This window comes from Notothenia rossii (assembly GCF_949606895.1).
Source record: "Notothenia rossii genome assembly, chromosome: 6".
Classification (NCBI taxonomy): Eukaryota; Metazoa; Chordata; class Actinopteri; order Perciformes; family Nototheniidae; genus Notothenia; species Notothenia rossii.
This window is the reverse complement of record NC_136909.1, coordinates 73,803,708-73,819,887: the sequence shown is the minus strand read 5'-3', so window position 1 is coordinate 73,819,887 and position 16,180 is coordinate 73,803,708. Positions and strand designations below refer to the sequence as shown.

The 16,180-nt window shown below is 41.5% G+C and overlaps 1 protein-coding gene and 1 long non-coding RNA gene across 2 annotated transcripts in view; both read right to left on the bottom strand.

Annotated features, from left to right (window-relative positions):
• slf2 (SMC5-SMC6 complex localization factor 2) overlaps positions 1–16,180 on the bottom strand; it is a 45,087-nt gene that overhangs the window by 14,283 nt on the left and 14,624 nt on the right. Inside the window, exon 3 of the mRNA XM_079687960.1 lies at positions 4,366–7,079. Within this exon, the coding sequence (XP_079544086.1) occupies positions 4,366–7,079 (2,714 nt within the window). The remainder of the gene's footprint in view (positions 1–4,365; positions 7,080–16,180) is intronic.
• Positions 7,701–9,863, bottom strand: LOC307043484. The gene is made up of 2 exons (XR_013809392.1): positions 9,727–9,863; positions 7,701–9,499 (listed from the first exon to the last, which is right to left on the bottom strand). It is a non-coding gene; the product is annotated as an uncharacterized lncRNA (long non-coding RNA).

The following is a 16,180-nucleotide window of genomic DNA, read 5'->3' as shown; positions in this document are numbered from 1 at the left end:
ATAGGGTGTGGGATTCTGGCCAACTTCCTTCGGTTTGGAAACAAGCGATAATAGTGCCCATCCTAAAGCCAGGGAAAGACCCTTCAGATCCATCTAGCTACAGACCCTTTGCCCTGACATCGCATTTATGCAAAATCATGGAAAGAATGGTTACAGAAAGGTTGACATATATCTTAGAAAGTAAAGCTCTGTTATCACCATATCAATGTGGGTTCCGTAGGGGTCGGAATACAATGGATTCTATATTGTGCTTAGAATCAGACATCAGGAAAGCACAGACCAACAAGGAAGTAGTGATTGCAGTCTTCTTTGATATTGAAAAGGCTTATGACATGCTCTGGAAGGAAGGACTACTAATCAAGTTAAAATCATTGGGAATTGGTGGTAAAGCATATAATTGGGTTATGAATTTTTTACGGGACAGGAAAATACAAGTAAGAGTAGGTGCAGAATATTCAAGTGTGTATGATGTGGAAAATGGTACTCCGCAAGGTAGTGTGTGTAGTCCGTTGCTGTTCAATATAATGATACATGACATTTTTAATCAAGTTCATCCAAGTGTGGGAAAATCTTTGTATGCAGATGATGGGGCTTTGTGGGCAAAAGGCCGCAATATAGCACATGTTGGAAAGAAAATACAAGCTGCAATAGTTGAAGTGGAGAAATGGTCAAATAAATGGGGATTCAAACTGTCAGTAGCTAAGACGCAGGTCATTTGTTTTACAAAACGGCATAAAATTGCTCCTGTATCATTAAAATTGTATGAGCAACCTCTTGAACAGGTAAATACAATAAGATTTCTTGGGGTTTGGTTTGATGGAAAGCTAACGTGGAGCAATCATATAGGAAAAGTTCAGAGTAAATGTAAAAAGGTCAACAATGTAGTTCGGTGTTTGGTGGGACAGGAGTGGGGAGCGAGTAGGTCATCACTACTGAACATATATTGGGCACTCATGAGACCTGTATTCGATTATGGGTGTATAGCGTTCATGGCAGCAGCAGAATCAAACCTTAAAAAGCTGGATGTCCTACAAGCTCAGGCCCTGAGGATTTGTAGTGGAGCTTTTAAAACATCTCCAGTATCAGCAATACAGGTAGAAATGGGAGAAATGCCTTTAAGGATAAGAAGAGTAAAGTTAATGTTGGCATACTGGGTAAACCTTCAGGGGCATGGTGATAGTCATCCAGCGAAAAGTATTTTTGAAAGACTGCTGGGAGCACAATGAGTCACATTTAACAAGTTTCGGATGGATTGGTGATGTTAAAGCGGCAAGTATAGGATTGAATCAAATACAGTATTGCCCCACAGTTGCAATCTCGTCCATTCCACCCTGGTTATTCCCATTGCCAAGTGTAGACCTCAATATACAAAAAGAGTTGAAGGAAAAGAAAGAAATACCAGTATGGCGCATAGTCCAGAATTATTTTGCAAGATATCACTCAGACTCAACAATCATATTTACAGATGGCTCCAAAGATCCAGAGACAGGGCGTGCCGGGGCAGCAGTTTATATCCCAGTGAGTAATTCACATATAAAGAAAAGGGTAACAGACCATGTGTCAGTATACACCCAAGAGTTGTTGGCATTGGTATTGGCATTGGAATGGATAGAGGAGAAAGGAATACATAATACTGTAATTGCATCTGACAGCTATTCAGCTTTATCGAGTATACGATCAGGCAGATCTTCATCTAGAATGGACATAATAAATGAAATATTTCTAATTTTGTATAAAATGCAAATCAAAGGCATAGCAACTCGTTTCATCTGGGTTCCTGCTCATGTTGGTGTGGAGGGTAATGAACAGGTGGATATTCTGGCCAACCAAACACTCAGAATTACGAATATAGACATTGAAGTTCCGCTCAGCAAAGCGGAGGTTAAAACATTCATATATGCGCAAACAACATGGCAAGATCATTGGGACCTTAGTGACACAGGAAGACATCTTTATAACATTCAAAGGTATGTGGGTGATGGAAGGAAGGCGGGGTTTAAAAGAAGGGAGGAAAATGTCATTTCTCGGATGAGAATAGGTCACACAGGTCTCAATCATACATTAAGGGTAATAGGAAAGCATCCAACCGGAAAGTGTACACACTGTAGCCAGCCAGAAACGGTTGAACATGTTTTGCTGCATTGCAGGAAATATAGTATTCAGAGAAATGTGCTTTTCCAAACACTGAAGAAAGCAAAATACATTGACTTTTCGCTATCAGGGCTGTTAGGGAAAACATCAGGCAATATGTATTGTGAGCTTATTACGTTTCTTAGAGAAATTGATACATTTAAAATAATCTAGAGTTTTTGGTTTTATTTATTTATTTTATTTTGTTTATTGTTTTCTGCATAGTCTCTTGTCCATACTCCAGTCCAGTTGGTGGCGGTAATGCACCTAAAATTTGGTTTGCCAACCGCCAATAAACACTAAAGAAGAAGAAAAAGACTCGCTGGTATCTCGAGCTGAGCGCTCATTGGTGGTTTTTACCACGTGCTGCTGATGAAACTCTCCAAGTGGCTCGGCAAAAGTTTGTTGTTGTCTTGTGTCAGTTTTACCGCACTTCCATTCACAATTTTCATAATTGTTCCACAATGTTTATCATCATGAAATTAATATCTATATATTGTATACTATACTTGCACTGCTTACCGTTTTCATACTTTATATATCTTAGCATATTCATACACACTTCATACTGCTCACAGGCTGCTGTGTATATTCATACCCCTCACTGTTTTTTCATCATTCAATTAATTCTATATTTTATTCTGTAGATTGTGTACATTACTTTTCACTTTACTGCTTGTTGCACTCCTGGTTAGAAGCTAAACTGCATTTCGTTGTCTCAGTACCTGTAATATGTGCAATAACAATAAAGTTTAATCTAATCTTGAGCAGGAATAAATGTATTTACTTAGTACATATCTGACATTTACGATTAAACACGTGTGTGCATTCTTTATAAATGCAAACCGAGTCAAGCCGACTCCGGAGGTGGCGGTATGCACCTTAAAGTTGTTTGCAATCCGCCAAAAAACCGAAAGAAGAAGAAGGCGAAGAAGAAGCCGACTCGGAGCTGTCCGACTTCAGGCGAGCTTTTTGAGACCTCCCCCGGCTACGATCGGCTATTCTCGTCTACTTTCGAGGCGAGCCGCAACGCGTCTCAAACAAGCCTACTATGTGCCCGTGCTAAATAAACACACACACACACAAACACATTATTGTAGTTGAGTTTTGAAAGCATCCATCAAACTAGATGTTTTGCCTTAATGGTCTGTTTTCTAATATTTCTGTGTTTCTGAACCACGTCTGTGTCTGCATATAATGTTCGTATTTAGTCTCCTCAGGGATCCCCGCGGGGTCTTAAAAAGTCTTACATTTGATAATCTGAATGTAAGGCCTTAAAAAGGTCTTAAATATGACCAAAAAAATAAGAAAGGTCTTAAATATGATTTAGAAGGTCTTAAAAATGATCGGATTTGAAAGGTACTTCTGTGTTGCCGATAGCGTCTAAATGTGTTTTGGGGAAAATGTCCGGGCTGCAAAGTAACCAGTACGGTAATAGCCTTTCAGTTCCCCCCAACAATTTGTATTGAATTAAATCAACATGGAACCAGTAATCACTAACTTTGTTTCCCCCGGCCCCCTATTGGAGAACACCCAGCTAGTAACCTAGCAACCAAGCTTCAGCTTGTGGCAGTCAGAAACTCATGTATCTTCGAATCTACTTACATATTAATATGGGGAAGTGTCAGTTCAACCGTATTTGGTTGGAAAACATCTAATTTAGTTCTTGGTTGAAACCAGTGGAGGGGAACGTTGTTTGTAGATGTAGGTGCATTAATAAACAAGGCAAATCAGGCTGTGTCTCAACGCCGTGTATTCACATTAAGCAGGTAATCATACAACTGGGGTAGAGTCACGTGAGGCAGATATATATATAACACAGGCACAATACGTCCACAGGGTGGAGCTGCAACCTAGCCTAAACCATTCTGTAACATCTCCCTTCCTTTTGTTAAGTAACAACACAGGATCAATACTGCCATTAAACTGTTGACCTTTAAACAGAACATTAATCAAATGATTTCAACAACAAATAGTGCACCTAGCAAAGACACTTCAATAATAGCTGGATCAGAACACATCAGCAATAAACTCAGAACAATCAATCACATTTGTTTTACAATCTCTCCACTTCCTTTTTTTTTTCTTTTTTTAAATCTTTATCGTCCATGTGTGTTTGAGTGCGCACAGTCCAAGTGTGTGTGTGTGAGTGCGTGTGTGTGTCCTAGAGGTCAAGTCTGTCAGGAGGTCTAATCAGCCGTCCGCTCCGGGAGAAGGCCCGGCCCTGTAACTCACGGCATGGTGTACCCCCAGTCTGCGGGGAAGACCGCGACGACCTCGGGGGTGATGGCCTTGGAGACTCCTCGGGGACGCAGACGACCTCTCTGGCGCTCCCCCCACTCGCAGGCTGCTCCGGGGCCGATTCTGGGAGAACTGACGGCTGGAGAAGGGCCGCCTCTGCTGGTCGAAGATCAACCCTGTTGCGCCGATACGTGGTCCCCTCCACACCGACCAGATAGGACCGGAGTCCCAACTGCTGAAGGCACACACCTCTCCTCCATCGGCCCGTCCTGTCTCCTGGGAGCGGCTTCATCCGTATGGGCTGGCCGACGTTCAGCTCCAGCAGATCCTTGGCAGATCTGTCATATGTCAGCTTTGCTGCTTGATGTTTCACTTTCAGCTTGTCAGGAACACCCGTGACGACCTGAGGCACCAGTAGCTGGTCGGCCACAGGGAGAAGGGTTCTCAGTCTCCGCGACATAAGCCGCTGTGCTGGGCTGCAATGCATACCCTCAGTGGGCGTATTTCTCCAATGCAATATGGCCCTCCAGGGGTCCTCTTTGGCACGGTCTGCCCTTCTGCACAGGCTCTTTACAATTTTCACTGCTGACTCCGCTTTGCCATTAGCCTTTGGGTGCCTCGGTGAGGACATGACATGCTCAAAACCCCACTCTCTCGCAAACGCCCGGAACTCTCCACCGGCAAACTGGCCTCCACCATCAGAAATGGCCCTGTCTGGGACACCGTAGCGTGCAAACTGTGCCTTGCATCTACGGATCGTGGTGTCCGCTGATAGGTCAGGGAGCAGGTCGATCTCCCAAAAGTCAGAATAATGGTCCACCACGAGCAAGAAGTTCTGTGCTGCGTAGCTGTACAGATCCATGCTTACTAGCTGCCAGGGACGTGTGGGGAGCGGGTGTGACATCATAGTCTCTTTCTGTTGTTCGTGTGCATACTCATTGCACACAGAGCACTTTTGCACATAATCCTTGACTTCCCCTTGCATACCGGGCCAGTAAAGTGTATCACGGGCCTGCCTGTAGCACGCCTCGCCCCCCACGTGGTTGTAGTGGATCCGTCTCAGCATTTCCGGGCGCATAGCTTTTGGAATGATGACGCGCTGACTCCTGAAGAGCACGCCATCCTGTGCACTTATCTCATCTCTGACGGCCCAGTAGTCCCTGACGGCTACAGGGGTCTCCTCTTTGTGTCCTGGCCATCCCTCCAGCACGACAGACTTAAGTGTTTGAAGACACACATCCTCCTCAGTGTGTGTCTGAATCTGTGCCAGGCGTTGGCTGCTGACATTTAAATAGTCTGCCTGCTGAATGGCCGCCGTGTCACACTGCTCCTGCTGCATGCTGCAGACCATTTCACGTTGGTACAGTGTGACTGTTCTCTGTGGCGGAGTGGTGGCTCTGCTGAGCGTGTCACTTATGTACATCTCAGGGCCTGGCTTGTATACCACCGCAAGGCAGTAATTCTGAAGTGTGAGGAGCATGCTCTGAAGGCGCTTTGGCGCACTGAGGAGGGGCTTGGTGAAGATGGACACCAGCGGGCGGTGGTCGGTCTCTGCAGTCACATCACCCCTCCCATATAGATAGTAGTGGAAGCGTTGGCAGGCGAATACGATGCTCAGGCACTCCTTTTCAATCTGTGCATAATTTTGCTCTGTTTGGGTCAATGCCCGGGAGGCGAATGCAACAGGCTGTCCCCCTTGATGCAAGCAGCAGTCCAGACCCGCCTGACTGGAGTCGCTCTGTACGGTGACTGGCTTGCGGACGTCATAGTACCTTAGGACTGGCACCGCCGTGACCAGTGCCTTGATTTCCTTCATGGCGGCATCATGTTTGGGCAGCCAGTGCCACATCACATCCTTGTCCAGCAGTCTCCTCAGCGGCTCACATACCGCTGACAAGCGTGGCATGAATCTGGACAGATAGTTCACAAATCCGACACACCGCTGGACCCCTTTTGCGTCTGTGGGGTTTGGCATGTCCAGCACCGCCCTGACTTTGTCAGGGTCAGCCTTGAGGCCCTCCGCGGACAGTATGTGGCCGTGGAAGCGGACCTCCTTCACTCGGAACTGCAGCTTTTTCAGGCCCAGTCTCAGCTTTACTTCCCTGCATCTGTCCATCAGAGCGATGAGGTTTGTGTCATGGTCGCGATTGGCCTCATCCTCTGTGTCCCCACAGCCGACTACAAGGATGTCATCAGCTATGGGCTCAATCCCTGTCAAGCCAGCCAGCAGCTCATGCTGCTTCCTTTGATACAGCTCCGGGGCAACTGACACACCGAAAGGAAGTTTCAGCCAGCGTTTCCTACCCCACGGTGTCCAGAATGTTGTCATCAGGCTGCTTTCTTCATCCAAGCGGCACTGCAGGAATACATCACGTGCATCCACCAGGGTGAATATACGTGCCTTTGGCAGCTTATACAACACGTCATCTAAAGTGGGCATAAGGTAGTGGGACCGTTTCAGAGCACGGTTGAGATGCTTCGGGTCAATGCATAGTCTCAATTTGTCTGGCTTTTTTACTATGACTAGATTGCTAATCCAGTCCGTGGGTTGAGTGACTGTGGTCAAGTGTCCCTCCTCTTCATATCGATCAAGCTGAGCCTTAACAGCTGCCTTGAAGGCCACTGGAACGTTCCTGGGAGCACACTGCACCGGTGTCACAGTGCTGTCCAGCTCAAAGTGAATATCACCAGGCAGAGACTCAACAGGGCTGGTGAACACAACATAAATATATAAATATATATATATATATATATATATATATATATATATGTAATAAAACATAATGCACAATGGTACACAGTATCCAAACTCTTTAGGCATTGGTCAGAGGCATTCATGTAAAGCAGATCACCAGAATCCAATACTGGTAAAAACGTTGCAGAGATCAAATGTTTCCTTGTCTGAAAGGAGAAACCTAATTTGAAAACAACATTTTCAGTGTGTGACTTGAAAGATAAGTTCTGATCAATAATAAAACCTAGATATGTGTATGTAGTGACCCTTTCAATGTCAATGTCAGTCCCTTGAACAGTACAAATGTTGGGGAGAAAATAAGTTAACTTTTTGCGATTTGAGAATATCATGAGTTTGGAGTTGTCTGCATTTAATACTAACTTGAGTTGAGATAAATGGGATGGAATAACATCAAAGGCAGACTGGAGGAAATCAAGACTTGCTCTATAGAAGAGGATGAACAATAAATAACAGTATCATCTGCATAAAAATGGAAAGCAGCATTTGAAAGATTATTCGAGATTATTTACATACAGTATATGGTGAAATTATTGGTCCTAATATGGAACCTTGGCGCACACCCTTTCCAATCAAATCAATCAAATCAAGTTTTATTTATATAGCACATTTATAAACGATTTTTGGTCGAGCCAAAGTGCTGTACAAATAATAAAAAATACCCTACAGTAAAGACATTTTACAGCTAATACAACAGCAGTTTGTTCAGAATATCAGTATGAGAAGAAAACGACACCCTTTGTCCTTAGACCCTCACATCGTACAAGGAAAAACTTCAAGAGAAAACCCACAGTTTAAAGGGAAAAATGGGAGAAACCTCGGGGAGAGCAACAGAAGAGGGATCCCTCTCCCAGGACGGACAGACGTGCAATAGATGCCGTGTGTAAATCGAGGAGATAATACATTTGCAACATAGGTAGACCGAATGTTAGGAAATGCATGCGTCTATAATAATAGGATGAATCCACGAAGATGTCAACAATCCTGTGGGAGCCTTCAGGGAGGATGCACGACGAGACCCAGGCAGGACCGCAGAGACAGGTTCAGCCACGACCCGAAGTCCACGACTTAATCCAGAACTCAGGATAGAGGATCCAGGATGCGGGACCACAGCAAGAGGATCAGCCTCGACTCAAGATCACATCAAGAAACAAAAGAAGAAAAATTTGGCTGGGTTAATCGGAACATGAGAATACACAGATTCAGACAGACAGAAGGAAGAACAAGCACTCCCTTTGGAGTGATTTTTTTTAAATATTGAAGTTAAATGCATCAATCTGGTGCACTTTGAGAGCAAAATGAAGAGATATATGGATACCTCTCAACATACATATGAAACAACTGTAAACAGATTTACTTTGTCTTTATGGATTCGATTGTGGACTTGATTGTGATTGCTGCACATTATCCCTTACTTAATAAATACTTTTTTTGATAATCTATTATATAGAAAAGTATATCATATTGATATACAGTATAATATATAATTTATTGATAATATATAATATAATCAAATATAACAATCAAAACGAAATAAGTAGTATTAAGTATTAGGGCTAAGAAAATATTGTCCATGTGAAATAGTTGTATGTATTGATTTAAATTGACATGCATACGCTAAGAAAAATAGTCCGTTGTTACTGTTTGAACTAACGTACCAACGGCACTGAACATATTACATATTACCTACCATATTACGTTTTATACTTCTTACCTTCGATTTCTCTTGTTCTTCTCCTCATTCGTCTTTGTTTTTCTTCAAGTTTTATTGTATTTCTTCAAGTTTTTATCTTGTTGGTCGAATGCACTTAAGCGTCAGCTAAATACAATGTAATGTAATGATCAAAAAACCCCTCTATACTCTAGACAGCGTGGGTAAATTACCGTACAGCCAATCACAATGCGTGACGTCATTACGTCGTGACGTCACTGGTAAGAGACGGACCCCGAACACATATGAGCTGTGTCCCAATTCAGCGGCCGCATCCTCCTGAGGACCCAGCCTCCTGAGGACCCAGCCTCGCAGTCCGCGGAGGACCCAGCTTGGGTCCTCCGCGGACTGCGAAATGAGATGGTCTACGGAGCATGTCCTTGTACGTCACCGGCAGTTACCCCTACATTTTGCCGCCCCCGTCACCTAGCAACCAGCTGCAGTCACAAGTGCCGGTAATAATTTCTGACACTAGGCAAAATATTTTCAAACTGTTTTCAAAATTGTTTTCAAAACTGTTCAATATGGAGTCAGATCTAGCTGTACTTGTTTTGGTGTTATATAATATGTTTAAATTATTTTCCCGAGGTCGCAACAGGCCCCCGTGAAGAGGGCTTCATTCTCCCCGCGCATCTGGATAAATTGCGTAGTCTGCTCCTTGCTCCCTATCAAAACAAATTGTTGCGGTAAGATTTGTATAACAAAAGCAGTTAAATAAATAAATTAGCTTTATAATGAATCCCAACAATTTGAAAACCAAACCGGGTTTTAGAAATATTTTCACTTCATATTATTTTATGTATGTAATATAAAGAAGACATCTCCAATTGCCCGTATATTTAAATACACAAGTTTACTTTTCTTTCATGTCGTTTACTATTTGGATGAGTACATTTAAAAACGAATCCAGCTGAAACCGTTGTAGCCGTTGATGGGACGTTACAAGCCATATATTTTTTTTAAAACTCATTCGTCACCGTCACCCGTTGCATCCTGGGATATGGTAGACCGCGGAGTGTACATCAGATGTATCCTCTAAATCTGGGGAAAGAAGGCTGCATTTGCGGGCCGCATTCGGAGGAGTCTTGTCTTTTTTTTAAATTGGGACAGCCTTCGTTTGGCGGAAGTGACGTATGCGGTCTCCGAATGCATCCTCAGGAGGATGCGGCCGCTGAATTGGGACACAGCTATGGTACCCCGAACACATCTGGTACCGACACCGGCATCTGCCACAGAGGCCGCTACTCCGTGGTATCTGTGGCAAGTATATGCCAGAGATGCCACAACTTGCCGTGGCATTTGCGTATGCTGAACGGGAGTTGCCACAAGATGCCAGAGTTAAGAGAAGGTTTACGGTAGCTGCCACTCGCCTTCCGTGGCAAATGCTGATATTTAAACCCGTATTTATCGCGTAAAATGTCGCTGTTTTGGCATGACTTTATCGATCAGGGGCCGTATTCACAAAGCATTTTATCTTACCGCTAGGATTGCTCCTAACTCGCGCTAAAACATTTTACGTAGGAGTTTTTTCTTAAAAGTTATTCACAAAGCCGCTGAGACCTACTCATACTAAGGATAAATCACTAAGAGTGAACTAAGAGTGACGCGCCGTTGCTATGGATTACGTCGATTCTCGTGCATGAGTTTAGAAGCGGTCAGTACGGTGATTGGTTGTTCAGAGCAGGCGGTCTCGCTGAAACTCATCCGCAACATCCCACAAACGAGCCCACTAAATCACCGAAAAACAAGGAAATAGCCTAGGCTAGAAATGTATTCCTATCAAATAGTTATGGACAGTGCAGTTAGCAGAATACACGCATGATGACAAGTTTGTGCAGACCACGATAATGACGTTGTATATGCACGTTAAAGAGAGAGAGCAAACAATAAAAATACGTAAATTGCATTAAATCAAGGAGGCAATTAAAAGCACTCTGCAAACTATTATCCAATGAGCATATTTCCAGCACTTAAACACTTTCAATAACAGCCCATACCGCCGTTCAAGTTCCCCTATCATGATGAATGAAAACAATCTGCGTGTTGAAGGAATGTACTTTCTTTCTATTGACGAACACGTCCTCATCTTTTGATGGCGCAATTATTTTTATGTCAATAGCACCGACCACACCGGGCATACCTGCAATTGCCATGAAGTTGGCTTTGATCCTGTGTAGTTGTTGATTGTCCAAAGGAAACCGTTGGATGATATGTGGTCTAGAGAGCGCGTTGATGGTTTGGTTTATGGCACGGCTGACTGATGGTTGCGATATTCCTAAATCGTCGGCATTGCAAAGTTGCATTTTCCCACATTGCTAAATATCGTAGTGTTGCCAAACATTTTATTTCCGGACTAATCGGGTTATTCCTGTTAGTCAGGGATGTTATTGCATCCCGCACTAATTCCACAACAAGTTTGATACCCTCACGATTTAGCCTATATCTCTTGATCAATTCACAGTCTTCCATTGTCTCCAAAACATTTCGTCTCGCAGCCATTTTCAGATTCTTTGTGAATAGGTCTTACTGAGTTAGGAGTCCTCTCGAGGACTTTTAAGCTCTCCTAAACTTAGGTGCTACTTTTAGGCCTAAAATACTTTGTGAATTGCTCTTAGTGAATAAAATTAGGAGTCCTACATTTAAGACTGACACACCCATTACGTTTAGGAGTTTCTCCTAAATTCGCCAGTTAGGAGCTACTTTTAGCCCTAAGATCCTTTGTGAATACGGCCCCTGATCTGTACACAAGACTGTTGATCTGTTACTGATGGTCCGATCTCTATTTTTCAAAAAGATTAAACATTATATGTTCTATAGATTTTACTTGGAGAACGTGGTTTGTTAAAATAAATAAACGTGCTATTTTTATGATAATACTCAAGATATATTATTAGTAAGTTGACATAAAGATCTAACATTGTTGACTAGAGGTGGGAAATAGGCTAACTTGTATACTCAAGTACTGTACTTATGATTTAGAAATAGCCTACTTGTGCTTGAGTATGTAAATGGTATGTTACTTAGTACTTACCCCACTACAATTCAGAGGTAAATTGTGTAATTGTAGCCTACTCCCCTACATTTATTTAATACGCTACCTTTAGTTACTTACTACAGATTCTGATTAATGATGATAAATATAATCAAGTCTTAAATCAGACTTTATAGTTACTCCTGGAGTAAATTCACAAGATACCCTACTACAGTATACAAAGTCATTAAACCTAGCTGCACCTTTACCAGCTTTGATAACACTTTAATGATCAATCATTATAATGAAAACATGTAATATGTACTTTAAGTATATTTTTATGCTAATCATTTTGCGCTTTTACTTGAGTAACATTTTAATGCAGGACTTTTACTTGTAACAGAGTATTCCAACATTTAGGTTGGCTACTTCTACTTTTACTTCACACTAGAACCGCCAGGGGTCGCTGTATAGCCCACCTAAAACCACCAACGTGTCAAATGAACGAATGCATTGATTTTCAAGGTACAATCAGTGCTTAATTTGTAAATCATAAGGTGCCGGAACGCAAAGTACATATGACAGCTCAGGGATGACGAGACGCGTACAGGTCCCGGAACGTATACAGAAAAGGTGCTGAAAACAACATGAAAATGTCCACTTGCAACGCTGTGGGATTTACAAGCCTCAATTTCAAATAGTATCCATGGTATAAATGTTATGACGATAATTTATAATTTTTTAGGCTAGTACGCACAACATAGGCAAATGCCCACATCACCACAGGTGGGACTTCAGTATACAGCCAGCAATTAATTTCTCAACAGGTTTAACGTGTAAAAAAAATATTTATTAGGCCTATTCAAAGATTGGCACGGCGGCCTATTAATAGACAGTATGTTTGCTCACCATATTTAGTTGTTTAAAACACCCCACATCACGAGCATGTCCGGATTGTCCTCTATCTCTTTTTTTCTGCTTTTACTGCGTGTGTCTGTGGCAGTTCTGTGTCCTTTGGCCACCCAGGACCTCACGTACGGGACTGGATTGAATTTAGCCAGGGGGGGTCCAACAAGATTTAGGAAGAGTAAAGATGACATGGTAGATGTGAGCAAAGAGCTACGGTTGGGAGTGCAAATCAAGTTCATTTGAGAAAATCCGCGCTCACATTCAGCACTTGCAATGGGAATGCTGTTGACAGCAACAAGTAACTCCATCAGCTCATCGGGGGTTTCTTTACCATCTGAGTCTCTGTACGTTCTGTAGGCCCGTATGACTGCGCGCGGGTTGGCAATGTTGAAGCGCTGACACAGTGACTCGACCTCAGTCTCTCCATACAGCGCACCTGCGTCCTCGGGCCAGTATTGTGCGTAAAGCACCTTCAACTCCTCAATGAACTTGTTATATCCAGTTTTATCTGGCATCCGGCCTCCTTGAGATAACATACGGTCCTCCAAGTTCTTGGCCACAGTTAGAAAAAACTGGAGAGACAGCAAGCGCATTTCGTGGCATCTGCGGGCAGTGGCAAGTACTTCCGGCATCTGCCACAGAGGCCGCTACTCCGTGGTATCTGTGGCAAGTATATGCCACAGATGTGGTATCTGTGGCAAGTATATGCCACAGCCACAACTTGCCGTGGCAAGTAAATGCCACAACCATGCCATAACTTGCAGTGGCAAGTATATGCCACAACTTATATATGCCACAACTTGCCGTGGCAAGTAGGCTATATGCCACAACTTGCCGTGGCAAGTAAATGCCACAAGTTAAGAGTTAAGAGAAGGTTTACGGTAGCTGCCACTCGCCTTCCGTGGCAAATGCTGATATTTAAACCCGTATTTATCGCGTAAAATGTCGCTGTTTTAGCATGACTTTATCGGACTGATCTGTACACAAGACTGATGATCTGTTACTGATGGTCCGATCATATTTTTAAAAAAGATTAAACATATGTTCAGATTTTACTTGGAGAACGTGGTTTGTTAAAATAAATAAACGTGCTATTTTTATGATAATAGTCGGTACTCGAGTTGAGGGGGGATGGCATCCCCCCTGAAATAAAAACGGTTAAAATCATCCCCCTTCTAAAACCAATACGATTTTCATTGCCATAAGCAATAGCTGTGCACATGATAACCTTTCACCCTTGATGGATTTCCATCATACATAATACACATAAGGATTATCTTATGTTAATGTTGGTATAGGCTACTTGACAGTAAGTGTGCTTCTATTGTTTGTTTTATATATAAATATATACATTCACTTGAAAAGACTGTCATTTCCTATTGTTACTGTTTTACTTTATGACAACTAGTGGTCATTTTCTGTGTTTTTGTTATGTCAGTGTTCATTTACTGAGTTTGTGATTTGTGACTTATTAATAAGGAAAACATTATCCTTAAAATTATTTTTTTAAATGTATTTTTAAGTGTTCTAAATTTGAAAAAAATAGATAAAAATAAACTAAAGTTAAAATCTTGTTTTTCATGCCCCAAGAGCAATAAAAACACTTGGTAAAAAAATCCTGAGTGAGGCTTTCATAATTCATGGATGAAAGGGTTAAGAAAGACAAATATATGCTTCTATTGGTTTTTTATTGTAGTGTATTCTTACATATTCAGTAGGCTATATTGTTTATTCTTTAGATACTCTGTAGATAAATATCTACTAATAATGTGTAAATTATTTCCTGTTTCTTTTTATTATTATTATTTGCTGTAACGCAAAGATTTCAACATTTTAGATAAATAAAGTAAATACAACGTATCATATCAAAATCTGTTTATGTTAATTAGCAACACAATGATTTGATATTTGCATGCATGACATATAACCTTTTTACTGATGCACAAAAAAAGTTTTAACAAGGGTGTAATTATATTACATTGTAACCCTCTTTCCTCAACATATTAAATCAACTTTATACGGTTAAATGAGGATTGCTTGGAGTATCATGCTTAAGAGAACATTTTTCATGTTTCTTTAAGTATTTATCATTCTCATGGTGTAAGACAAACAAAACAAAAAACACCATCTTAGTTTTCTAACAACTACATAAAAAGAGTGCTTACTAGTGCATAATAACATACAACTGAACAAGACTGAAAACAGAGAGTTATTTCATTTGTGATTAAAGTAATGGTTGTTGGTAATGTATTAGAAACCCCCACAGATGTATGATGTATGCGTCCGTGCGGGCTCAGACCCTCCTTATGGGAGCTCAGTTCCCATTGGCTCCCACATAACTCCAACCCTGGTGTATACCATTTGATAAAAAAATGCAAATAACTAATTGTTCCATATATTTTGTCTTAGTCTGGCAATTAAAGGGTTACGCATTAAACTTGTGAATTAAGGTGCAGAACCTTTTACATATTGCAAATACAACACTATCCGGCCCAGTTTTGAAAGTTTAAAAAAATCAGCAAAATGGAATTTGTTTACCATGGCCTTAACTGGAAACCCACGCGTCTAGCACAAGAAGATCGCTGCCGTCGTCATTAACCAAAGGTGAGACCTAGATAAGTTAACATATTCAGCCTAGCCTTTTTTTGAAGATGGTGTTAATTGTTATGAATGTTATTGACAATAAGATTTATACCAATGTAGTGATTCTTACTCAAGTTAATAACTAAGAAAGTTGTGTTTTAGCATGGCAAACTTCGCATCGGCTGTTATTATTTTACAGGGGCGCCATTGCTGTTTTCCTCATTGACTTGATCGAGAAAATGTAGATGTGAGAATTTTACCAAAAACTCAGCGCTCTTTGCAGATAAATGTAATGGAAAAATAAAAATATGATTTCATTTCAGTTTTTATTTAACAATAACAAATGTTTACTTTATTTACACATGACACATAATACGCTAAAACTGGATAGCCTATGTTAAATTAATTAAAAAAACATTGAAAGCTAGAAAGTTTAGTACCGTAATATATTTAGTGTCAATTCTTGTTGACTATTCTCTATATGTCAACAGACTCCGGACTTGGTCGATGGTTCTTCTGCCATCTTAAGGAAAATGGAAGGTGAGGATGGTGTAAAGTAAATCAACGTTTGGCAAGAAGGCTAAACGACAGAGAATAGTGAAAGGATTTATCTTTTTCTTAATTTAAGGCATTTATTTAAAGTACTTTTCGTCGGTTTATTTCAAGTTATAAAGTATAATTTGTGTGACATACAGTAGACGGTGCGGTGGGCAATGGGGGATGGGGGTGGCTTTTTGATTCTTTCACCTCCATTGTTTTTTTTCTTCACAGCTTCACATCAGACGTTCTCTGATGTTACTTCTTTATTGGCCAGTGCTGGTGGCCAGTGTGTCTTCTGTCAACAAAATGAACTTGCAAATAAGGATCACCTTCAGATAAAGCA